At 36.5% G+C, this 26,165-nt stretch overlaps 1 protein-coding gene across 1 annotated transcript; it reads right to left on the bottom strand.

Annotated features, from left to right (window-relative positions):
• Window positions 1-647: 647 nt before the first annotated feature.
• Window positions 648-25,837, bottom strand: LOC104423407. Its single transcript, XM_039306794.1, is given in 45 exon segments — window positions 648-957; window positions 959-1,063; window positions 1,187-1,267; window positions 2,043-2,153; window positions 2,236-2,424; window positions 2,563-2,628; window positions 3,158-3,232; window positions 3,661-3,771; window positions 3,847-3,935; window positions 4,025-4,169; window positions 5,011-5,108; window positions 5,404-5,545; window positions 5,730-5,777; window positions 5,871-6,041; window positions 6,146-6,214; window positions 6,963-7,082; window positions 7,183-7,255; window positions 7,362-7,480; window positions 7,570-7,689; window positions 7,889-7,976; window positions 8,170-8,381; window positions 9,649-9,695; window positions 10,324-10,402; window positions 10,481-10,503; window positions 10,506-10,561; window positions 11,187-11,324; window positions 11,498-11,546; window positions 11,645-11,699; window positions 11,780-11,856; window positions 12,099-12,179; window positions 12,251-12,331; window positions 12,618-12,693; window positions 13,245-13,439; window positions 13,529-13,575; window positions 13,687-13,765; window positions 13,819-13,861; window positions 14,099-14,194; window positions 14,633-14,770; window positions 14,997-15,045; window positions 15,136-15,190; window positions 15,329-15,402; window positions 16,139-16,219; window positions 16,319-16,390; window positions 16,556-16,631; window positions 25,606-25,837. Coding segments are annotated over 45 exon segments (4,173 nt in total). The 5' UTR covers window positions 25,708-25,837; the 3' UTR covers window positions 648-885.
• Window positions 25,838-26,165: the final 328 nt, after the last annotated feature.

Below are 26,165 nucleotides of genomic sequence, written 5' to 3'. Positions count from 1 at the left end.
TTTACTCAAAAGAAAAAAAAAATTTTAACGCTCGTATTTTGATTTTATTTATTTGATTTTTCTACTTAATGGTAGAAAATTTCTAATTTATTAAGATGTGCACGTTAGTAAGATTATAAGATAATAAGAAATTAGAATATTATAAAAGTAAAAGTTTGTCTAATTTTAAAATTGAATCACATTTTCAAAAGTTTGAGTTACGAGCTTTTGTTAATGTAAAATTTGAGTGAAAACATCAAATATTAGACAGAAAAAAGTTATAACACGGTCAAATTTAGATCATGATAAAAAGTGAACTAAAAATAAATACAAAGAAAATATCATCTCTCCCAAAAACAAAGAAATTAGTGGAGACATCCCGTTTAAATCGAACTCAACGCCTTTGTAGATACTTTTGAACGTTTAGAATCATGATAAAATTTTGTTATTTTCAATTACATCCCACTAAAAATATACATACAAAGAACAGCATCGTTCCAAAGCTCGCCTAGCCAAGCCAAGGCTAAGCATCGCCGGCGCGGGCAAGGCTCGGCCTCATCTCCCTGTATCTTCACATCTCCAGGTCAATACCATTTATCCAACTCCTTGAGAAATTGATGGAGGAATAACATGACAGCTTTTGTCTGATGAGTGCACTTCATCAATGCTTTAATCTTAGGATATCTGTGAGCAATTTTGACAGATGATATTTTTGGTTGATCCATCTCATCACACATGAGACCATATATCTTTTCACAAATGCCACAGGGACAACCAAGTATATAGTTGAAAACAATGGAGATGTCTCATTATTCTCGAAATTAATGTACTTTACATCTCCAGGTGAGTACCCTTTATTCAAATCCCTTGAGAAACTGGTGAAGAATTACATAACAGCTTTTGTCATCATGCTTTTCCAGCTGAACCAAAGAGGCGCATCTTTTCTGCAACGACAGCCTTCATAGCTTCCTTGCAGACGACATGACATTGACAAGATCTTTTTGGGTTCGCTCAAGCATTCCATGTACGCCTTCCGCAGCTCCGTGTTGACATTGAACTTTCTGATGCCCAATCGGATGCATTCCTGTTGGAAGCAAATGATCCGAGTAGGTTTCATTAGCTTCTGAACATTTCCTCGGGCTCATCATAATCATCCATTTAGAATCATTTGCCTGTGAAGGATGCGCATTTTGCACGAATTAGTTACCTTGATGAGTTCCTCAGACAAGCCTGAAGCTCCGTGAAGCACCAAGGAGACTCCCTTCTTGGATGTCAAAGATTGCAGGTCCTGGGGAAGAAAAACATTGATAAAAAGATGAAGCAATGATAGACTCCATACTAGTTCTCGAAAATTTCGAAGAGAGTCACAGATATTTTGCCAGTTAAGAAGGAAGTGGATGAATCTCTTGCCGCGCAATGCTAATCAATACTTTTTACGATGCATACATGCATGAGACTATGAGAACATCTCAAAATTCAGAGAAAGAGATGACTGCTTTGGAGCAAGCCCAGCTCTGCAATGATGCAATTCTAACGGAGAGTTCGATACTATTCTTTGGGTTATCAAATAGCATGAAAGACCAACAAATGCTTCACTGCCTTAGATTATCAAATTATGCCTGCTGCTAGATTTTCTAACCCGACTTTGCCTACTAAAATTAAGCCATTATACTCCTATCCAGAATGGGATGTGTCCATCAAGAAGGAACAAATGTCCTCATGTAATTCATGTATTGATCTGGGCATGAAGCATGCGGAAAGAGGATATGGTTACCCGGGATTTGGCTACTGCCAGTATTACACATGCACAAATAGAACCTTTTTACCATTAATTGCAACATTTCTCTCTTGCCTATATGGCTTACTAAGAAACTCCATGTGTCTCGATATTTCACTATTTTTTCTCCAGAATATTCATACTAATATTTCTTCATAATGAACATAAAGATGCATATGAGCTTAACTTTTTCTACACAAAAAGTAAAATAAAAAGTGCATTAACCACCAATGCATCGTGATTCCATGATTAAGGATTTTAATAAGGATCACAGAATATTCCAGACCTTAAGCAAATCAAGCCTCAACTTTGGACCACTGGGAGGATATTTTCCGTGAACATTTCCAATACACACTGCCAAAGCATCTATACCAGTGCGATCAATAAATTCTTCTGCCTGAAAATTAAAGGGGCCAGTTCATGAAAAGATGACATTTTAACCACTGATATAAGGCTTGCCTTTATTAACAAATATAGACCTGATTAACATCAGTTAGCCTTGCTTCAAAATCTTCAACAGTCAGGTCATCCTCTGTCCCTGACAATCTCCCTAATTCAGCCTCAATAAGCAGGCCTTTTGAGTGGGCCAAAGACGATATGAACTTTGTGTAGGAGATATTATCATCAAAGGAGAGATGTGAACCATCTGCCATTACTGAATGAGATCCCTGGAAAATTAACATGAACAGAGAATTAATCGACCCATCTTTCCTTTAAAGAATATGCTGCAACTCGAGACCCCACACTGGATCATTCCCTATGCCAGCCAGATATAGCATTATGACTCAGGGTTGAGAGTTATATACCAAATTAATGGCTTGCACGAGATCTTCCTTGGAAGTTCCATGATCAAAATGAACTGTGACTGGAACCTGCCATAAAAGCATGTGCATAAACCATCAAAACTGTTTGCATTAACTGGAGTAGAGTGTTCATGGAGTGACTCAACTGGACATATAATTGCAAACTCGTGTCTTATAACCTAAAACTCAAACCAGAAAGACCAGTTATATGAGACAAACCACAGCGCACCAATAAAACATTCACAAACATTCTCTATGTTCCATGTTTTATTCCAAAACAGATACTTTTGGTATAAGCTGAGGTTAAACGGCATATAATGTCCAGAAGATCCACATATCAACGAGTGGCTATGCAGAGCAGAATGCCAGACTAGGCTTCCACAAATTGTTGGGCTGCATTTGACTGTATAAGGATCTCTATAAACCAACAATGTAATTCTCATTAATTTTATGTCATTTGTGCAGAGAACTTACATTTTATAAGAGAACATAAAAATATATATTTTATCTTTACACCACATATAGCAGAAATTTCTGCTGCATATAGGTGTAGTACTGGTGTTCTTCTCTTTTTCAATCAGATATAAAATGCACTTACATTAGCCTGTTCCGCAGCAGAGATGCAACAGGCAACTAAGGGAATTCCTCCTTGCTTAAAGGCAGCTGGATGGATCTGCAAGGAAAATAGGCATCAAACAAATTATACTCTACTTATAGCCATGCACATCTCAATTTATGTAAGTCCATGTCCTAAACGGTAAATGCAAATTTTCAATCTAAAAAAGGAATAGCTAAAATTTTAGAAGACAGAAAAAGGAAAGGTAATCATTTTGTTAAGGGCCAAAATATTTCATAAAAAAAAAAAAAAAGCCAAAAGTCTCTTTGAACTTTAAGCTTTTAGAAAGCAAATTGCATTGAAATAAGCAGTGAGGAAGTTTGAGTCACGAGGATCAGCTTTGGCAGAAAAAATTACAACAGGTGTATCAGTGGTACAGAAATTCAGTGCTTTGAATCCTTCCATATGACAAGCCTATTTGCTATCAGATTATTAGCCGAACTTAAAAGGTAAGGAATGATCAAGTTTCAGGTTCATTGTCCAACCTGTAGTATAGCAGGACTCTGTTCTTCCTCTGCTGCAGCAACAACTGCTTGGACTCCTTCCAAGTTATAAACATTGAATGCACCAACGGCATAACAACCTTTTTCTGCATTCTATATATACAACAAAAATCTTGTATATTATATTAATTTAATCCTATTAAAAAGACTAATCTCAATGATCCTGACCCTGAGAAGTTCTTTTGTGGAAGAAAGTCTGCCTGGAGGAGCCCACGATTTTACAACTTCAGCCAGTGCTGTACTGCTGCCAACATTACCTAAGAAGAGAGAAGGAATCCTTGCATGAGGATCATATGTTAAATGTGTGGATGTGCAAAATGTAAAAATAAATAAGATAGAGCTTCACCTGGGAATACAATGTAAGGAACTCCTGGATGTCTGCTTTCAGGACCTAATTGCCATAGAGGAACACCAGCTAGAGCTTGTCCAACTATTTTCGCACACTTTGCCTCAAGGGCCTTTGTAGCGAGATCTGATGAGGTGATTCCACCCTGCACTCAAAGGATAAGATGTGGATAGCATTATCTACTATCACATAGAGAGCTTTGCTGTCAATGCCCCAAAGCAAAAATGCCCCAACAGCAAACATAAGCAGGGTCAGTAAAAAAAGCACATAAGCATTTGCACATAAAAAGAGATATAGAAGCACAAGCAGCCACCCCCTTAAGTACGTGTTACAAGACAATGCCCAACCAAGCTCCTACTGCTGCAAGTTCAGCCCAAATATTCTGGTGAATATATGGTGCCTGATTTTAGTTATCACTATGGGATTAACCAATTGCCAGAGCCCATTGGTATAACTGATTAACCTGGTCTACATTCTGAACCATGGCAAGAAATATTTGCCAACTGATTTTAGGGCACATTAAAGTTAGCTCGTGAATAGTTTCAGATTTTGCATGTCTATTAAGTAGTTTGTGGTTGTTGCCAATATAGACTAAAGGCTCCTTTTGGTTGATTAAAAAGCGATGTTTTCAGCTTAACTAGAAAGTAGGTAAAACTTAAGAATTTTACCGCACATAATTGTGCAACAATAAACTATTATATTGATCCCTTGAGACACCAAATGGGGCCGAATCATGCGCTGCAGCAATCACTACAATGATACATGTTGTAGCTTGATTCAGTTATAGACACTTTAGCATTTATATAAAGTAAGCAGCACAAGCAAAAGCTATCAGTACTATCATGTCCAGAAATCATAGTCGAAAGAAAAAAATATAAAAACAAAGAAATTCTGGTTAGTCCAACCATTGGTGAGCATAGCATAACATCTGACAGCAAAGCACTTTGCACTTTACACGTGGCTAAAACACAACAAATCGAAAGTACCTTTGCAAGGATGTAACGAGGTTTGGTTTTAATCCTCCTGACTACTTCCACCAGTGCTGAGCTCACCCTAAAGTTGATCTCCAGACTCTCAGAAGGATCTGCCACACGCATGCAATGCCATTAGAAAAAGAGAATTCTGCCTACCCTCACATGCATAGGGGTGCATGCAGAGGGAGAAAGAAAGTTCCAGCAATATGAATGTGTTGACTCTCTGCATCATTTTTCCCTTTTCTTGATGGATGACTCCTATCACCATGAGAAAAGCTACTTGTAGACGATCATTTAATATAAGTTTGATGTGGATGTCAGGCAAGCTAATTCACAAGGAAATGGTTCAGATAGTTCGTGACATAGTCTTATCAAATAAGAGAAAGAAGGGGGTGGGAGACTAACTTTTCCCCGTAATTAGCTCCCGACTTGTCATAATCAGAGTGTCTGTACGAGCTCGAAGAAATGCATCTGCCATCTCCGCTGCTTTCTCAATTTCCTCCTCCCTCTCTTCTCTTGATTTCATGGCAACTTTATCAACAGAAATCTATTCATGTAGGAAAATAAATCAATTTATTAGAATTTTGTTAAGTACGAAAATCACATTAGGAAAAGTAAGTAGACTCTTTTAAAACTAAGACACGAGTCATCAGTTGAAAATTGAAGTTATTCCCCTGGAAGAATTGCACCAGCTGTTACAAACCAAAAGCACTGATTTACATTTCAATCACCTCTATACTTTTTATGATCTGCGCGCACTGTAATTTAAGCTCTTGAAGCTGCAAAAAATGGTAACATAAAGACCTGATTTAGCAAAAAGCATCAACATAAGGGAAGAGAAAAATCAAATGTGTAAAATATCACTTTTTGACCTGTTTTGTTGTTTTTGGAACATATGATCCCACAACTATTAGTCCCCCAGTCTTCTCTTTGGTTATTCCTAAATCTTTGGGTAAAACTGGGGCTTGTGGGATAATTCCAATCCGGGCAGAAACAAAACTAGCTGCAGTGCGGCACAAGAAATGCTTTCCTTGCAGTTCTGCCTGTCAATAGATCAAGTTGATATAGAAAATGAGCTTCAACAAACCTCCAGTGAGCAATTGGATAGTTGCGACCATTTCAAAGTAAAAGTAGTGTGACCTTTTACCTTTATCATTCCTGCCGCAAATACATACATGTCTCTTTCACTAGCTGCATTTATTACACATGTTGAACCCTGAGAATTCAAGAACAGCTTTGAGTGTGCGAGCGGAATCTATTTTCAGTTGTCAATAAAACAGAATTTATCTTTTCAGAAAGACAGGACGTTTGCAGTGTTATGGCTTATGATGTTCAGATACAGCAAAAAAATATGAAGAATTGCTCCTCTTGATATGATGACAGCATAGCCTGATCCTATTATTCATTCAACAGTCATCACTTAGATGCAGACTTGCAGCCTACAAAACTTTTGATCATTGGAAAACAAATTCCTGAGAACAATTTTCCTGTCTCAATTCTTGAGTTAAATGAATCTTACACAAAATAAACCTGCAGCAAAGTGAAAAATGGTATTTTACAATTGTCATACTAGTCAAACCCAAATGGCAATGTTGGCACTGGTAAAGACTTCCCGAAGATATATTTTTAGGAAGAGGGCCAAAAAAAGAAGAGCAACAGCCACACTGGCACAATCTAGTATGCTAAGCAACATACCATAAAATCTTAAATGCTCCAGCACATACTTTCTCCATCTATGGATGACAAAAAAGTCCTTATACTTTTTTACCATTCTTCTGTAACAGTGTAAAAGCTAGCCCATCTTATAGAGTGTCATTACTCTTCTAGCATGACACACTACAGAAGCTGGATTTCATAGAATGATTTGGAAAATTTGAGTAGTGCAGAGACAAGATTAACCACTGCATCAGATATTTTTGGGGTGTATAATCATGTCTACACCTTGTGAAGATTGGGTTATCTACCTTTTTCAAACTGCAAAGGAACTGGCAAACGGCATCAGGACCACCTTTCCTCAGCAGTTCGATTGAAATAGATGATACACCACCTGCAGGAATGCGGCCTCCAGTTTTCTCTTCAACCCACTATGATTCGGATGAAGAGATTTCAATAGATCCAATATTTTTGGTATTAAAGCAATAAAAATAATGTTCTAACAATGAATCAAAATAAAAAAATCAGCACCTCACGCAAGTTTGATGATTTATATCCAAAAGCAGCATCTTTTGCAAATTCCGTGTCCCCCGCAGGAACAAGCCTGCAGACAAAGCAATCCATGTAAAGACTCCTTAATCAGTAAAAATTATTTACATAGTGTTTACTATAAGGAGGAAGGGAAAAGAAAGAAAGTCGAAAGACTCTACATATCAGCATCTGCAACATAATGAACATCATTGATGGTATAACGTCCTCCCTGAAGAAAAAAGGGGCAGATGATCCATGCGTCCATCTCACCAAGAACAGAAACAGCAGCATCAGCCTCCTGAATGGATCAAAAGTACTTGTCACAATCTGAAGCTTCTTAAAATGTTTCACAGCTGAAAACAATTTCAATAAAGATCCCATTCTTGCCTCTGGAAAATGACCTCTTAAAGTTGAGTCACCCCTTAGAACTACCGTGTAGTCCACATTCTCCAACAACTTTGCCGCCGACTGCAGGTTTTGGCATATATCTTTGATGAGTGCACTGGCCTGTAGCAAAATGACATAATGTTCAGGAACTGAGTATAATTATAAGCCAAACCTACAAATTCCATAGGGTAATAGCAATTTCCCACAATCCTTCCTTTCTATCTTGATTAAGCAGATCTTTGATTTTCCTCACAGCTCAACAACAACCACCACAATAATCCATTAATTCATTAATGCTAGCAAAAGAATTAGAACTTGCCTTGTCAGAACTCAGTGACCTGGAGTTAGTCAATATGAAAAAGCATGTAGGTTTTTTCTTGAACTGCTCAACAAGTGACTCAACCGTCCTGCAAAAAATCATCCGCCATATCTTTTGAGGGGCTGCTTAGCTATTGAAAAATTACTATTTACAGGATAATGAGTGAGCAACATATGGACTGCTCGGTTATGTAGAAAGAGAGCTAAAAATTATCACAAGGACAATCACTTCTTCAAACGTATCAGAAAAGAAGAAGGTAGCAGGCACATGCAGAGGCTTACCATTCTGTCAATACCTCAATATCATGAACAGTCTGTGTTCCAGTGGGATCATCATCCAGAACAACTAAGGTCTTTGAACTGTTCTGATTTAGTCTCTGTATGTCATCAACTGGATCAACTGACCACTCAGGTGGAAGAGATTGCAAAATGACTTCTTTCTTAAGCATAGGAAGTTTCCCTTCGACTTTGACACCAGTCAGTGTCTCATACACCTATGTTGCACAACAAAAATTTAATCCAATATATTCATTGTCTGGCCATTTGTTTAAGGTTATAATCTATAATATGTTGTTTGCTATGATAGAACAAGACAGAATCACGCAAAGAACATCAAAGAGCTCATTATTGAAGCTTCAGAGAATCTAAGCAGTAAAATCATAGTGGACTGAATTTAATTATCAAAAGAACTACATGATCATAAACTATGGGCTTGTAATTTTAACACTTGATGATTGAAACAAGACATATGGTAGTGAGGCCAAAAGAATCCCTGAAATTGCAGTCAAACTAGTTTTACCAGGTCATTCATAAAGGGAGGTAATGTCATGTGTAGTGGTTCTATTTCTACTATTAAAGTGTGCCACATCGCTCATCTGTGGAGTGTTATATGGTCTTATAGTCATGTTCTCTCTTTCCACCTATTGGCTTAAGCTTTTAGGTTTGATATTCTAACATGGCATCAAAGATAGGTCTCACCCTGGATTTATTTTGCATTTGAGGCTCCCCGACATCAATTCCACATGCTGTTCTCGATTGGATTTTCACGTGAAAGGGCTATTAAAGTACCCCCCTTATTTATGGGGTTTATATGGGCCTTATATTAATGTTTCCTCCCTCTACTTATTGGTTGAAGCTTTCAGGTTGGATATTCTAACACCTACCAAAGATTAGGACATCTAATAATCAGATTTACAACAATACACCTAGTCTTATCCCACCATATAGAAAAACAAACAATTAGATTTAGCCTGAATAATGTTCTGAATGGTTGGATTGTTCTACACTTATGTATTTGGTCAAACTTCACTTTCACAATTTTCTTTTTCCTTTTCTTGCGGCTCTAACAGTTTTTTAATCAGAACATCTAAGACCTTCTAATACAAGTAATGATATGTATATTATATCTATTCTTTATATATTTTTTTCATAATTTTTAAAACTTAAATATTTCTTATTTAAAATAAAAGGGCAAATTTTGTTTTCTTAAGCAAAACGAAACAGGCTCAATTGACCAAATTCACATGAAGGTTTCAAAAAATTTTGTTATTAGGACTAAAGATCCTCCCCCTCCCACTACAAAACAACCATTCAATACTCATAGTTACACAAGCATTGTCATCTCATCTATTTTCTATGTCCAGCAAGAATCAGGAATTGGTAGTGACAACTGACAAAATGATTATGCAATGTACCATGTGTCAAGACAATGCAATTAGCCGAAAGTGAGTTAACATAGAGCTTGGATTACAGTCTCCATACCTTTACTACACCAGCATCATCTTGCCGACCCCATCCAGCAGCAGAACCTGCTCAAGAACACAATTGCCAGAAGTCAATCAAATTTATATTATCATGTAAACTTTCTGCTCCCTTAAGAATAGACTAAACCAGACTGCTGATTTGTGTGACCAGTTGATAATAATTTTGCACCAGATTTTTCTTATAATCACTTGTTTATAATCTTTTTCCTCATGTTCAATCTTTCAATCAGGCAATAGTTGAATGACCACCAACTCAAATAAACAAGAAGATCGTGCAGGCCACAAAAGTCGATAAAAAAATTGAATCTCGTTAGACTTCAAGATTCCATGTCAATAATAAACCCAGCTTGCAGAAATGAAATGAAAAGTATGGAAGTGCAGGAAAGCTATAAGTTATTATATGACATATATATCAGCAGATTATCAGGACTGAGTTATTTCTTTGTAATAAAATAAAAAATTTAATGCTAACTCAAGACAATGGCTCCCTGACATTCTCCTGATTTAAATTTCAGTCATTTCTTATGTCCAGGATGCAAACCCCAATATTTCACAAAGCACAGAATGACAAGAAAATCCTGCTGTAGTAGATCTTTATTCCTTGCCATGTAGAAAATCCAGATGCAGGGGGAGGGAACTACATCAAACTAGGACTAAGGATTAAGTTTCAAACCTGCCAAGAAGAGTTGATGTGCCACTGTTGCAATGTGAAGAGGAACTTTACGTGATGAACATTCACGTGAAACAATGCCCTGGAGATATAAGAGTGTCTATATAGTTTTTTACAAATTCTTCAAGAGATTGCAAAGAGCAAGACACTTATGCCATACCAGATCCTTCACAAATATATCAGTGCTGAGTATGGTGTATAATCATTATCCAGCATGTGGGGAACACGATTTTCAAACATCCTGCAAGGGATAAGAACACTTGATCAAGCAACTTTTAAATTGACAAGAAATCGGGTGCTCATTTAAGAGAGTGCAGTTCCACATTCTCAGAAACACTTCTGTGACTCCAAGCCCTAAGTAAAGTTTCCCTTGTTGAAAATCAAGAACATGTTAGAAAATCCAACCTGAAAGCATAATCTTTTAGACACCCAAGATGTGCAAAGAAGGCAAAAAATAAGTGAAAAGGGAAGTGTGCAGAGTCTAACTTAAAGATCTTGAGCTCTACTGCTATAGGGTCCAAAGCTTGGGCTATTAGAGAACCATGCAGAAAATGATTATATCCTAACAGAACAGTTGAACCCTCTCTACAGAATGTATGGTTTTGAACAAGAGAGAAAAGTGATTGCCAAAGGCCAATGAGGAGGTTTTCTGAGTTTTATATGCAACATCTATTGGGATAGGCAATGGTGGCCACTGAATATAACTGGTATGGTTGCAATCAAGTGCTCCTTCATCAAATAGATAGTTACAGTAGATAATTTCTTCAGTAAAGCAAGATGTCAGCAGCCAAAGCAAGAACTTTATTTTCCAAGATCCTATTAGCTTGCTGCTGACAGCATATCAAAGCTTCTCTCCAATGACATACCATGAGCTTCCTGTGCTGTTTGTTATCGCATCAAACAATGTTCTTGTGTTTAGACTTAAGCAAGCTCCAAAAGCCATTGCCTCAGCTGATGATGCAATATGAACTCCCGCAAGTAATTGGTTAATCATCTTCACGACACTGGAAAGAGAATAAACCAAAAATGGAAAATGTTGCTCTCAAATAAAATAAAACCAATAATTTCTGAGACAAACATGGAAAATTCATTGCTTATGCATTTAGTGGGGCAAAAAACTGTTTTTGATTCTTGAGAACCTTAAATGCTTGAGAAGAAAGAGAAACTAATAAGTTACCTTCCAGCCCCACAACCTCCTTTGATAATATAAAGCTTTTCGCTTAATGCTGTTATCAGTAAAACAGCACATATCACTCATCTAAAACTTTTCCAAGTCAGAGATATGAACTTCCCCATACAATAATTGGAACAAAATGCTAAATACCTGAGAGAACTGAACCGGTGCTTTTAAGAGCAGCATCACTACCAGAAGCCATTATCTTTTTAAAAACATCCATGTGAGTCAGCAAATTGCAGAATCTCTGCTCCTAATGAATGTAAAAGGTTGTGAAAAGCATACCGTGAGTGTTCCCTCAGCAGCTCTTTTAACGCCGCCGGAAACAGGGGCGTCCACCAATTTCAGATCTTTTCCTTCACCTGCAATATGACACATGTAGCACAAAATTTAGAATAAGAATGCTGCCAAATAAACCCTTTAGTTTATCTAATAAAACTTCTAGTATTCCGTTTTCAACAACCAAAGTAAACCTTGTTTAGCCATGAGTGTCTGCAGAACTTCCTTTATTCAGTGAACCATCATTTTGACATTGAAATTTATTCTTGTTATTTAGATAGGCGTTCATCTTTTAAATCAATCCACTGCATGACAAAGGACATACTTTGCAACCGTCGCTCCAGCTGAGTCACGAATCCAGGAGAAACAGTGGATGAAAGAATTATGGATGCACCAGATGGAAGTGCTGAGGTTAAACAAAACAACATGTCAATAGAGACACAAAAAATCAAACAAGTATAGAAATGAATAAATTACCTGGGATTGCACCAAGATCTCCGTATAGGACACTTTCTGCTTGAGCTTCATTTGTGACCATGATCACAAGTACATCAACATCTACAGGTTGAAAATACATCAGCCGATGGTTTCACACTTGGGCATGAAAGAATAGGATGAGGGAAAGGGGGAAGCCACTAAATTGAAGGCTTCACTCCTCAGTGAGTGGTGTGCATAAGCCCCATTAGAGATTTTTTGGGTGTTGGATTGGGGGGTGTTGTTTTTACTGGTGGTCCTTAGACCAAATTGAAGTGAAAGCAACAACAAAGTTCTCTACACCATGTACAGAGGAAACCAGTAAACATCAAAACAAAGTCATAGCAGGTTTCAAAGGAAATTTTTAAACCTTTAGATGCCTCTGCAGGAGAGTTTCCGACCAAGCCACCTGCATTTGCAAACCGATCAAGAGTTGGTTTATAGACCTGCCATGCAAAAGAAAAAAGGTACTCCTAATTAATATCTGAATATAGCATATACCAAATTCCCAGAATATTCGTGTGACAAAACAAAATGATCTTGGATGTTTATCTATGCACAAACACATATGTCAACTTATGCACTTGGAAACATAGTCCTCAAGAGTATTAATGCACGTGATTGATAGATGCACCCTTATCTTCTGAAAATCCCTATGATAGACTAAGATTAGTATAGTTATATTAAAGAAATCATGCCTTTGTCAATAACTAATTTACTTTTCGTAAATAGCTCCTAAAATTGCATCACCACACTATCTGCTGTATACTTCAATAGAGGATACTCGATGATTGCCCTATAAAGTTCCCATTCTCACAATAAGGATGATAGTGAGAAGAAGTTTGAACAGATAAAATCTGTGCATATGGATAGGAACAGATGCATCAACAGCTAATATAAGATGATAGTAACATATTCATGAGCCTAGTTTATGCTCCAGGCTAGCAATGAACATTTTCAACACCAATTGTGGAGAAAGCTAGAGGTGAGAAATTACATCAAATCCAGAAACGCAGTAATTTGACTTCACTAAGTGAGTTGCCATGCCAAATCCCATTGCACCAAGACCAATAAAACCAATTCGACTGACAGTGTGTGAATTTGCAGCAATTTCTTCTGCAAGTTGTTCAGGGAAGTACTTTTCTTCATTGGCTGCGCTGATAATGTTTACTCCATATACTGCTTCCCAAATCTGTCAATTAGTCAGTGCAGTTTTAGAGGTGACTGTGTCATTCAAGTATTGAAAAAAAAATTGTCATGCACTAAACAATACTTCTTAACCTTAACAAGGTTCACGTCTCCATCGTCTCGGCGACCATGTGCAGAAGCTGAAAAGGAGTTCACATGGAATGAGAGATCGAAGGGGCTGCTTGTGGCAAGCTGATAAGTATATGAAGTGATAGAGCACTATACAATTAGCTGAAACATTAGATTGGTACCAAGTATTAGTTGCTGATGAGCTACGGACAGCAGAGGGACAGGAAAAGTCTGCAACTTAGCCACATTATGTACAAAACCCTGAAATCAGAGGATACTAGTTTTTAGTCAGCTCCTCTTCAACAAGTAATTACCACATAAACTCTCAAGTCATCAAAAAACAAATTATTGGACGACCTGCAACTCACAACCAAATAGATATTAAAGACACTCTATCAACATCCTTCCTCGATATGATCAAAGTAATTTAGACATCTATAAGACCAAAATCACTGGAAGGAAAAAAATATATGCCATGGAACATGCAATGATATATACCACAGTAATTGCACAAGCAGAACGATAAACTAAATGATCAATGTCATGGAAGTAGATTGAGGGCCCAAATGAGAGACTAGATATCCAGTTTATTACATAATCCTGTGTCTTACCAACTTCTGAATAAAATCCAGGAGGTATTCTTCAGTTCCATTACCCTTTAATAGTCCAGGGACATGGTTTTTGAAAATCCTGCATGGGAAGAACACTTGTACGTTTTAGCAGTATAACAACTTAGAGCCCTTGAGGTACCATAGTTTCTGGCCTCACAAAGCATTTGAGATAACTTGGATCTTTATGAAAAAAAAGGACTAGGATCTCTAGAAATCATGCCACATCAACTAGAATTGCATCTCAACTACTCACAAGGTAATACGGCATGATCTAGGCTCACTATATTTAGTCAAGTAATTGCGAGGATCCCAATCCTTTAGATAATTCAAAAGATACTTGAAATGAATGCCTGATGTGATCTTCAGGCAATGTGCCATGATATTGTTTCCAGAATTACAACGGAAAAATGACAGAGAGAATAGATAAAACTCAAGAAGTGTCATTTGATCTGTGCTACATTGTACTCAATTGTATTTATGATTGCCAGAAGTGAAATTGCCAAAGGTATACTCTCACCATGAGTTTCCAGCAGCATTGGAAATAATGTCATAGATAATCCAAGGATGAATACCAGCCTTGATGCCCAAACAAATTGCCTCTACTGCGGCAACCAGATGAATTCCCTCAAGCAGATCGTTAACCAACTTATATTTACTGCAACGTAGATCCCGCACTTAGTGTAATACATTTGTTAGTCAAAATAAAGGACACTAAACACCATTTACTCCTTAGTGAAGCACATCCAGGATACAGTTAGAGACATTTAATTTACAAATATTTCATCTTACAGCACAGAAACAACATCATCTACCATGGGATGTGAATTTGTACTTTAATGATAACAAAATGTAAACATATCATGAGGTCAAGGTGAGCAGACCTTCCTGCTCCAATTTCTCCGTCAAATATGTACAGTTTGTCAGACATTGCTGCATACACAACAAAATCCAATAAACAGTTACTATAGGTTTATAACCCCAATAGTGAGCATAATATCAAGAGAGGAAGAATGGTTAAACCAGAGAGAATAGGCCTCGCCATAGCAATGGCATCTGATTTTCCTGATGAAGAGATCTGAACAACAAAGGGAAGAGCAAAGGGAGGAAAGAAAAATCAAAAGCAGCACTTTAATTATTATCCAACTAGACAAATATATAGTGTGGCTCTACATGCACAAACCGCAGTATAGTCAAAAAGAGAACGTTAGATTACCACGAGCTTTCCGCTTAAATGCTCAAATGTTCCCCTAGACACATATGCATCTACTACAAAGACCTCAGCATTTTCTGCATGAAATAGACAGATCAAGTTTGTCAAAAGCAGGCAACGCTAGCCAGGATTCTGAAACAGTGTCTACTGCATGTTCATTTACAATATAAAGGGAATCTAAAATCTCCACATTCCTACTTGACTTCCAATTTGGTCAATGCCATGCATTTTCTACACCACCACCTTGACCTAACTTATTAATTACCCATAACCTTTTCAACAATCATTCAGGGAGATGATTTTCCATTTCTACCCAATACAAATGCATATACATGCATGCAAAGATGACTTGTTGACACTGTTCATATGACATTTAGATAAATCTGAACTGCAGAAGATGTCAGATTACAAGTGGAAGACCACCTAAAGAGGTGCATTGGCACACTAGTCAGCACCTAGCTTGAGTAGTATGGTATGGGCAATTTCACTTTCAAATCATAGCCATTTCAAAGAATGGCGGTGTTTATCTAGACAATTACATAGCCTCTGAGAGATATGACTCACAAAGATCAAAAGTAGCCTTGTCCTTTTCAAACTTCATTAAGATAAGCTCTTGGTCAGAATCAAAGTGAAGCTAGGTGTCATTGAGTAATACACAAAAAGTTGTCATTTAACATTGTTCATAGCCACAAGTTACCAACAAAAGAAACAGAATAAACTGGTTCTTGAACAATTAGTCAGCACAAATAAAAATTCTGATACATTTAACTTTCATGAAATTAGCATTGCATAAAAGATGGAAAGATTTATTGCCTGTTAGACACTTCTCTATTTTCTGCAAATGCGATGGCAAAATGTTTGAGTGAAGGATGACAACAGTGTCTCTCTCCAATTCTGCAATATCATAACAAAATATATAGAAAAGATCATAAATTCCAAAGATTCAAGGGTCAAAATGTACTCAGAGATAACGTGAAGAGAAACTTCAGAAACCTTTACAAGCGCCTGTTGAACTGAAGAACAGGTTATTTATATCATCATCATGAGATATTAACACGATCAAAGCTGCAACACCAGCATTTATGGAAAGGAAAAAATATTAGTTATATGGGAAGTCAGTATGAAGAACCAAACAATAAATAATCATCTAGACTACCAAACCAAATCATTATGCACTATCGACTTCACTGATTGGGTACCCCAAAAGATACCAAGGATAGTTTCTTTTACCTTTCCCTCCTCCTATAGGAGAGTTGCACTGGCTTCCACCAAGCTTCACAAAAGCATCCATCAGAGGGCCAGTTTGCTGCCAAAGTAATGCAGTTAAAAAAGACCGTCTGTTGCTGGAAACCAGTTCTAAATTCAATAGACAATTAGATTAGGAAGAAATGCATACTTCAGTACACATAGAAGGGACAGATGTCCCGTTACTTAATTGGCCGTTACATATTGTGACAAATCAAATACCATTGATAATATTTACCAAAAAATTTATATTATGATTTATGAGGTTAGTTTACAAGAGTAATATGATATCAGAAACCCAAAACTTAAGCAGTGATCAACACCCGAATATGAAGTCAGAACCAATTCCCAAACCAACCTAGACTCGCAGCTTCTTAATGCCTGCTGGCACTTTACCTCAGTTTAATGTACATTCACATCAAGCTTTCATAAGGAAATACTGATTACTGATAGAACAAAGTTAAATTTAGTCCCACAATAAAAACCCAACTCCATCAGCGGCAAAAAGAACTCACATGATGCCCATTTCTCAATTCCAGCAGTGACCCAGTTAACGCTAATTGCTAGCACAGTATAATACAGTTTGTATTTACGAATCACTAGTGTCAAAAAAAACACTTAAAATCGCTACACGGCATGTAGGACCAGATATTCCTTATGGGAACAAATTAAGAATGGAAAAGCAAAAAGCAAAAAGCAAAAAAGCAAAAGGCAAAAAGCAGGGCAGTTTTTGATCCAGACCAATTGCCCGTGAAACCCAGAAAGTCAAAAGTGAAGCTTTCGCTTCCTTTCGAAACCCGACTAGATTGGAAGCATTGCAAAACTCGAGACTGATTAACCCAGAAAACAAAGTAATCCCCATCATCATAACGTCAACCAAATTCCACTTCCACTCGATCAATCACCAAGCCATTCCCAACCTGAAGCGCCTGGACTCTATACCCAGCTTGAAGCAGCGAGGCAGCCATTTCGAGGCTCAACTCGGACAAGCCCACGAAAGAAACCACGTCTCGGGACGCCATCCTCCTTCCAAAGAATTCTCTCGCACCGTTCCGAGCTCCCGTCCTCCTCGTCGGCTTCTTATCCTCCCGGGTCTCTTCTTCCTTGACGTGTGATGTCGAATTCAGCACTGGAACACGGAACCCACGAGCGCTGAATTGTAGCAGAAGCGACGGAAGAGGAAGAGAAGAGCGACACGAGTGATTGCGGGGAGGGAGAGAATTTTATATGCGCGAGGCTGACTAAGCTCGGTGTCAGTGTTCGCACGTTGTCGCGGCGTGGTACTTGGGCGCCGTCGCTGTCGATGTTTTGTCTTTTTGATTCGTCCTCTCCTCTTCGGAAAAATCCGTTCTCATTAAATTTTTTTTTTTTGGGGGGGTCATTCGTTCTCATTAATTGCCATTATGTGTTAGGAGATAGAGATGGAAAATGGATAATAATGAGAAAATCTATGAGATTTTTTAATCAAAAATCTAATAAAAGAGCCACACAAAATGTAAATTTTAGATGTTAAATTAACGTATCATTTAGTAAAGATTTTTCAGTAGATTTTTTAATACGTGCCGCATTGTCCTTGTCTTAATTTACCCCCCTTTGGAAATGATTTTTGAAAATGGGTTGATCTTTGCAATGGGAATGAATGGATCATGTGGCCAAAATTGCCAAGTATAAATCATGATTAAGTTCCAAGAAAAATTGTTCAAAAAGTCATAAACCTATTATACTTAACTGTCATAAATTTTTAACTATGTCAATTGACTCATAAACCTCTTTTTGATCAAATTAGCATATCAATTAAGTGAAACATTTTTTTTTTACATTTTTCTAATTTAGTTAATTTGATCAATTTTGATCGGAAATTGCTAAAGTATACTATTTTTCTTTTCTTTTTCTCTTTTTATTTTCCTCCCTTTTTTTTTCTTTTACTACAACCATCGAGGGCTATGTTGCCCTCGCCCAAATCTAAGCAAGGCCATCGTAGCTTGACCTTGCCAAAAGCCAATGAGGACCGACCTTGCCAGCTTTGGGTGATTAAAATTGTCACTTTTCCTCTAGAGAACTAATAAATTTATTAGTATTTGTATTATATTTATCAATGACGTAGAAAAGTAATATCACTCTTCTCTCTAAGAAACTAACAAATTTGTTGGCAACATAGGAAAGTCAAATATTTAATGATTTATCACTTTTTAGTTACTCGTAACAATCATATCCTGTGATTGTTAATTTTCATATACATCAAAGTATTATTCATTGTATTTACTAACTTTTCCTATAAGAAACTACTAAATTTCTCATGGCTACAATTGTGCTTGATAAATTCTTTTTCATAGTAAAGTATAAAGGTAGCCAGTAACTTTCCATCTACCAGCAAGGTTTATAATATATGATTTGGCAAGTCTCGTATATATTAAATTTATTTTAGTAACCTTTTTCATATAATAAAGTAAAGCCTTTGAAAGGATAACGTCAGTATTACCAGTTCTAGTCAAGCACGAGCAGAACGATCGGTTCTCCTTTTTTCTTCCGTCTGACGTGGCACCGACGATGAAAAATGTTAATGCACGATACTCCTGGTGCGATGACAGCTAGATATTATCCATCTTACCTGCACTTATACAGAAAAGGTAAATAATGTTTACAAGTAGATGGTCAACGTGGATATAATCGATAGACTTATCTTGATATTTTTTTTGCCTAATAACCTTCAAATCTCAAGTTTTAGTTCTTGTCTCAATTCTATCTTTTGTCTCATAAAAAAGCTCAAACTTTATATCATGTCCTAATTTTACTAAATCTCAAACATTAAGTCCACTCTCAACACTACCTTAAACTTTTTTTAAATCATAAAAACTCTTAACTTTAGGTCAAGTACTAATTTTACCTTGAACATTTTTTCTTCTCATGAAAAAAATCTAAGGCCCAATTTCAGTTTCACTCTAATTTTTTTTTGTCTCATTAAATATCACCAACCTTCACTTGAGTCTTAAATATGTTCCCGTTAACGCTCATCAAAATTGTTCTTAGTGAGTTTGCACTCGTTGATCTCTCGGGCTTAGTTCTTGTGGTCAGAGAGCTCGCACTTACGATGTTCAAACAGCTTGTGGGATTTTTCCATCTCTTGGTTGTCCAAGAAATTATGGACGGAGGGTCAATGTGGGCAAATTTATGACTCCACCAACCTTCACTTTTGGAAATGATTTTCGAAAAAGGGTTGATCTTTGCAATGGATATGATTGGATCATGTGGTCAAAATTGCCCAATATAAATCACCACCAAATTTTGAGGAAAATTTGTTTAGAAAAATCATAACCTTTTATACTTGACTATCGTAAAATTTTTAATTATGACTTATAGGTCAATTTAATTGACCTATAACTTTACCAAAACTTTTTAACCTATAAGTCACCAAGTTTGAGGATAATTTATCTAAAAATTCATAACCTATTAATCGACTATTGTAAAAATTTTAATTATGTTTTCTTATAGGTTTTTTTAATCAAATTATTATGTCAATTAAGTTATAAATATTTTTTGTACTAATCGAATCCAAATGTCACATCAATCCTATGTTGTATGGGCATTGTTAACGTGGACTATTTTTTTTCTTTTCATTCATTTCATTTTTTTTCCTTTTATTTTGGTTGATGAGGGCTAAATTGCTCTCTCATCAAGCCTCACCCAAATTCGAGCAAGGCCAACGCAGCTTGACCTTGCCAAAAGCTAGTAAGGACCGGCCTTGCCAGCTTTGGGCGAATAAAGTTGTCACTTTTCTTGTAAAAAATTAATAAATTTATCAGTGATATATAAAAGTAATACCACTTTTTGTTTAAGAAACTAATAAATTCGTTAGCAACGTAGGAAAGTCAAATATTTAATGATTTATCACTTTTCAGTTATTGGTAATATTCATATGCCATGGTTGTTGATTTTTACCTACATCAAAGTATTATTCATTGTATTTAGTAACTTTTCCTATAATAAACTAATAAATTTCTTACGACTAATATCAAGTTGGGAAAAAAACTCATGTAAAGCATTAAAGTTGACGTTGCCAGTAACTTTCTATCTATTGGTTTTATAAACATGATTTGTTAATTCTAGTATATATTAAATTTGTTTCAGTGACTTCTTCTTCTACTTCTTTATATATATATATATATATATAAATATAATCTTTTTTGTTTAATAAAATAAGCCTTTGAAAGGATCATGTGTTTCGACCTAAAAAAAAAAAAAAAAAAAGGATCACGTGAGATACTGGTCCAAAATCAAGGACGAGCAAAATGATTGGTTCCCTTTTTCCTCGCGTCTGACGTGGCACCGACGATGGAAAGTGATTGCACACTCCTCTTCCTGTCCAGCTGCTGGTGCGATGACAACTGGACATCATCCATCTTAGCTCAAGATGCACTTATCCTAAAAAGGGAAAAAAATAAAAAATTAAATAATGCCTAAAATTAGATGGTCAACGTGATATAATCAATAGACTTATCTTGATATTTTTTAAGATATGTATCATGACCAATTCGGCATTTATAATTTGATTTTTTCTCTTCTAATTTGCTCATTTATCTATCTACTAGCATTATCTTGAGGGATAATTGTTGCATATAATATTTCTCTGGATTATCAGCTATTTACGACTTTTCATCCACAGTTTGAAAACATGATATTATATGGAAAAATGACATGTGATTGCATGTCCATATTTGAATGTTGTGAAGGATTTCACTATTTAAAGTTAGATGCAAACAAAAGCACTTGCATGCAAATTTGTTGATGAGTTAAAAGTTCAAAATAGAAACAAGCCTTTGATTTTATGGGTGATGTGATGGATCCAGCCAATCAAAAGAATAAAAAAATGCTATACTAAAATTTGTGTTTTTAGTGATCCAATGGCGATCCTACTAGTTGTTATGATACTTGCCAATTGTGAATATTCTTGTACTCAGAGAATCACGTAGTTTATTGATCTTAAAACTAGAAAAAGAGCACAACACTTTGCGAAATGGAAAGAAATTAAATCGATAAATTTTGGCAATTTTTTTGATAATATAGGTGATGTGTGAATGAGAATGTTTGAAAACGTTATAATTGATTTGGAAAAATGAAGATACTTTTGTGGGACGATGCTGATTATTTGTGGAATGAATCTTTATTTGGATTAAGCAAAATCAATATATATATATATATTCAATTTAAAAATAATCCATATTTCAAAATTTTGGAATAGTCGTATTTGAATCTATATGTCAACAATATTTTGGATTAAAAATATCGAATGTGCAATTCCATTGTAAAATTTTAAATTAAGCAAAAAGTAAAAAAAAAAATAGAAACTTATTCTGACAAAATCTCAATTGTCAAGTATAAGATTTAGAACAAAAAAAAACAAAAAACAAAAAGTATAAGATTTATATTTTAATTTAATATTGTTCGAGATTTAAAGATCATGATGATGGAGTGGTAGAATTTTAATTTACTTTGGATGACAATTATGCCTTTTACCAACCAAAGATGATTTTCATTAGAATAATCTGTTGAATTTGCTCAGCTAGATTGAATATTATGTCAATGCATGATCATGACTTCACTTTCACCTGTTAAATTAGATTTCCTTTGTTTTTTTCCCTAGTACGTACAAACATGTCAGAAGCACATGTCATCTGATGAAAAGTGATCAAGAGAAGAGTAAAATCCATTTTTTTTTTTTTTTAATTTATATCTTCCTGATCTGATTTCATTCTTTTGAATAAAAATTAGCAATTAGGGTTCATTTTATTTATTTATTTAATGTAGACAAAAAAATTAAATAAATAAAAAAAGATTCGTTTGGTGAGAGGAAACTGCGCATGTTGGTACCATACTGTATCTAGCAGCCTGCAGAGTTATGATGGTCCCAACTTTCAATCTCGTCCTGTAGCTTTCACAGTCAGCCAAAAATATGTAGTGGGTAGGAAGCTTCGTACGAATTTGCAAAAGCAAAATCATTGCCGTCTCCATTCTTGAAGCCCAATTGTAGCATTAAATTCACATGTTCCAAGAATGTACTCTTTCTCAGTCTGCCGGATGGAAGGGGCCAAAAAGCCAAAAAGCGAAATAGGAACATTGTCTTAGCCAGACAAGGAAGGAAGTTTCACACATTTTCTCAGCACAAACAAGAGAATTTCCATGTACACAAACATTTTATTTTAAAAAAATAAATAAATGAGACAAGTAGTTTGAATCTTCTAATTTGACACACCAGTCATTAGGGAAGCATGCAAATCGTCCCATTCATGTGCTTTTGTAATGCTTAATCTACACGATAGTGGACCTGGCCCCCAAAAGGAATTGTTAGCAGGAGATAGATTATGATTTGAACATGCTATTTGTAGCATTTAGACTTATTTATTGATTGGAAGTCCATTGTTGAAGTTAAAAATAATAATGCGGAGGAGGAAAAAAAATAGAATTTGTATATATTTTGATGTATATAATAAATAGTACATGGGTATTTTTTTAGATTTTATTTGATAACTACTTAAGGTAATAAGATAAATATAATTCCAAATATAATTAATCAAATGATATGCACTATCAAATGAGATATATACATATTCTTGAGAGATATGTAGAATCAAGTAGATATCCTGATTGATTGTTGAAAAGTCTTGGTTGTATTATGCATGAGATTTTCAAGTAAAATCTTCTCAACGAGCATTTCGAGTACTTGATAAGCAACTAATTAAGCTGACTTTACAATTTTCAAAGCGTGTTGATCGTTTGTCGATTTATATGAAATCAATAATTCCAAAATCAAAAGTTTTCTTGCTAACTATTCTACGGGCCATCGAAAAAAATGAGAATTATTTAACGATAACTTCTATATTAATCTAATGCAACTGAATAGAGGCAGATCCTTGGGCCGAAAAGTGGGGGGCAGGGGAGAAATAGAAGCAGAGTCAATCAGTCTTCTTTGAGGGGCCATTCGAAAAGGACCCTCGGAAACGGGCTTTTTAAATGGGCCTGAGGCCCATCAAGCCCAAAACGAAAATGGGCTGGCTGCACATCGGCCCGTCACTAGAAAAAGAAGAAAATGGTCGTTCTCAGGGGCAAAGAAGCAAACAGTGGTCGGCACTGTAAGGGTCGGATTCTGTTCACAAGAAGGAGAAGGAGTTGTTTCTGTGATAGGAATAGTGAAACAGTGATGCTTCGGTGTTTGTAGATTGACTGAAATGATGTTTTTTTTTTTTGGGTAAGGTTTGACTGAAATGATGTTTGATGCCAAGATTTCTTTTTTTTTTCTTGTGGGTCTTGAGAGTATGTGATGTATGCACGTGTGCTCGAAGGAACGAGTTCCTGAACGTGTTTTCTGCTCGAAATATTTTACAGGGTTATTGTTTTTGGGTCATGGAAAGCTGTGATGATGAGAAGGATGGCGGCTCCCTCGGGTTTGTCCACTTTTCTGAAAAGGCCAGCTAGTAATTTGTGTTTAACTTTATTTTTCCGGTTATCCCAAGCTGACATGAATTGGCATATATGGGACAAACTTGAAAGTCACACAACAAAATTTAATGTATATAAGTTTTGGAGAATAATTAATGAAAAATATAGTGTTTTTCAAAAAAAAAAAAATGATTGCGTGATGGTCTTTAATGTATTATGATAATAACAATATATTTTAAATTATAAAAATTCAAATCACAAATAATTATAAATTATAATGAGATCTATTTTTTTTTAAAATTGTGTTTCAATAGATTGTTATCTTCAATAATGGTTATGCTGGGTGTTCGGGGTCCACAAGAAAAATTTCAATTTCCCGAAGTCTCTCGGTTTGACTCGGCTGAGAGTGCCTAATTATCATTCGACAAAAAGGAAAAGGGTGGAAGAAGACAACATATGGTTTTGGTCTTGTGGCGCAAAGGTCGGGTGAATATTAAGAATCTTGAGTTATCTCTCCCTTTTCCTTCATGTCTTGTCATTCTTATAAGAAATCCAAGATAGTGACGTGCTCGACAGACAAGAACTCCAGGATAGTGACTGCGTTAGCCCTATGGAACTCCAGGACAGCGACTGCGTTAGCCCTATGGAACTCCAGGATAGTGACTGCGTTAGCCCTATGGAACTCTAGGATAGCGACTGCATCATATAAGAATAACGAACTCTTATCTTCAATTTGCATGTGACTGTCCTGCAGTTCTTATAAAACTGAGTAACCACCCTCCTCCACACAGGAAAAAAAAAGAAGAAACGACGATGGAACATCCTGCCTTTACTCAGGAGGAGAATCGAGCTGCCCTCATCTTATCACAGCTGAGATATCACTTCCTTATGATCCCAGAAGGGTGGGGCGCTCGAAGAAGAAGAAGGTCAGCTCGTCGCTTCGAGGTGGTCGGGTGGGTTGCCGGGAGAAGGAGAACAGCGCTTGCAATCCGGCTCCACTTCCACCGCCGGCGAATTGCCATGGCGAGGCTGCAGCGGCGTCTCGGTTGCCTCCTTGGAAGACTGCCGCTTTGATGCTGATCGAGGATAACTGACAAAATGATTATGCAATGTACCATGTGTCAAGACAATGCAATTAGCCGAAAGTGAGTTAACATAGAGCTTGGATTATAGTCTCCATACCTTTATATTATCATGTAAACTTTCTGCTTCCTTGAGAATAGACTAAACCAGACTGCTGCTTTGTGTGGCCAGTTGATAATAATTTTGCACCAGATCTTTCTTATAATCACCTGTTTATAATCTTTTTCCTCGTGTTCAATCTTTCAATCAGGCAATAGCTGAATGACCACAAACTCAAATAAACAAGAAGATCACGCAGACCACGAAAGTCGATAAACAAAATTGAATCTCGTTAGACTTCAAGATTCCATGTCAATAATAAACCCAGCTTGCGGAAATGAAATGAAAAGTATGGAATTGCAGGAAAGCTATAAGTTCTTATACGACATAAATATCAGCAGATTATCAGGGCTGAGTTATTTCTTTGTAATAAAAAATAAAATAAAAATTAATGCTAACTCAATCACCAAGCCATTCCCAACCTGAAGCGCCTGGACTTTATACCCAGCTCGAAGCAGCGAGGCAGCCATTTCCAGGCTCAACTCGGACAAGCCCACGAAAGAAACCACGTCTCGGGACCCCATCCTCCTTCCAAAGAATTCTCTCGCACCGTTCCGAGCTCCCGTCCTCCTCGTCGGCTTCTTATCCTCCCGGGTCTCTTCTTCCTTGACGTGCGATGTCGAATTCAGCACCGGAACACGAAACCCGCGAGCGCTGAATCGTAGCAGAAGCGACGGAAGAGGAAGAGAAGAGCGACACGAGTGATTGCGGGGGAGGGAGAGAATTTTATACGCGCGAAGCTGAGTAAGCTCGGCGTCAGTGTTCGCACGTTGTCGTGGCGTGGTACTTGGGCGCCGTCGCTGTCGATGTTTTGTCCTTTGATTCGTCCTCTCCTATTCAGAAAAATCCGTTCTCATTAATTTTTGTTTTGTTTTTGGGGTCATTCGTTCTCATTAATTACCATTATGTGTTAGGAGATAGAGATGGAAAATGGATAATAATGAGAAAAATCTATGAGATTTTTAATCGAAAATCTAATAAA

The sequence above is a fragment of the Eucalyptus grandis genome, chromosome 2 (assembly GCF_016545825.1).
Source record: "Eucalyptus grandis isolate ANBG69807.140 chromosome 2, ASM1654582v1, whole genome shotgun sequence".
In the NCBI taxonomy this organism is placed as follows: Eukaryota; Viridiplantae; Streptophyta; class Magnoliopsida; order Myrtales; family Myrtaceae; genus Eucalyptus; species Eucalyptus grandis.
The sequence above is the reverse complement of the archived record's forward strand: the minus strand, read 5'-3'. Positions and strand labels throughout refer to the sequence as shown.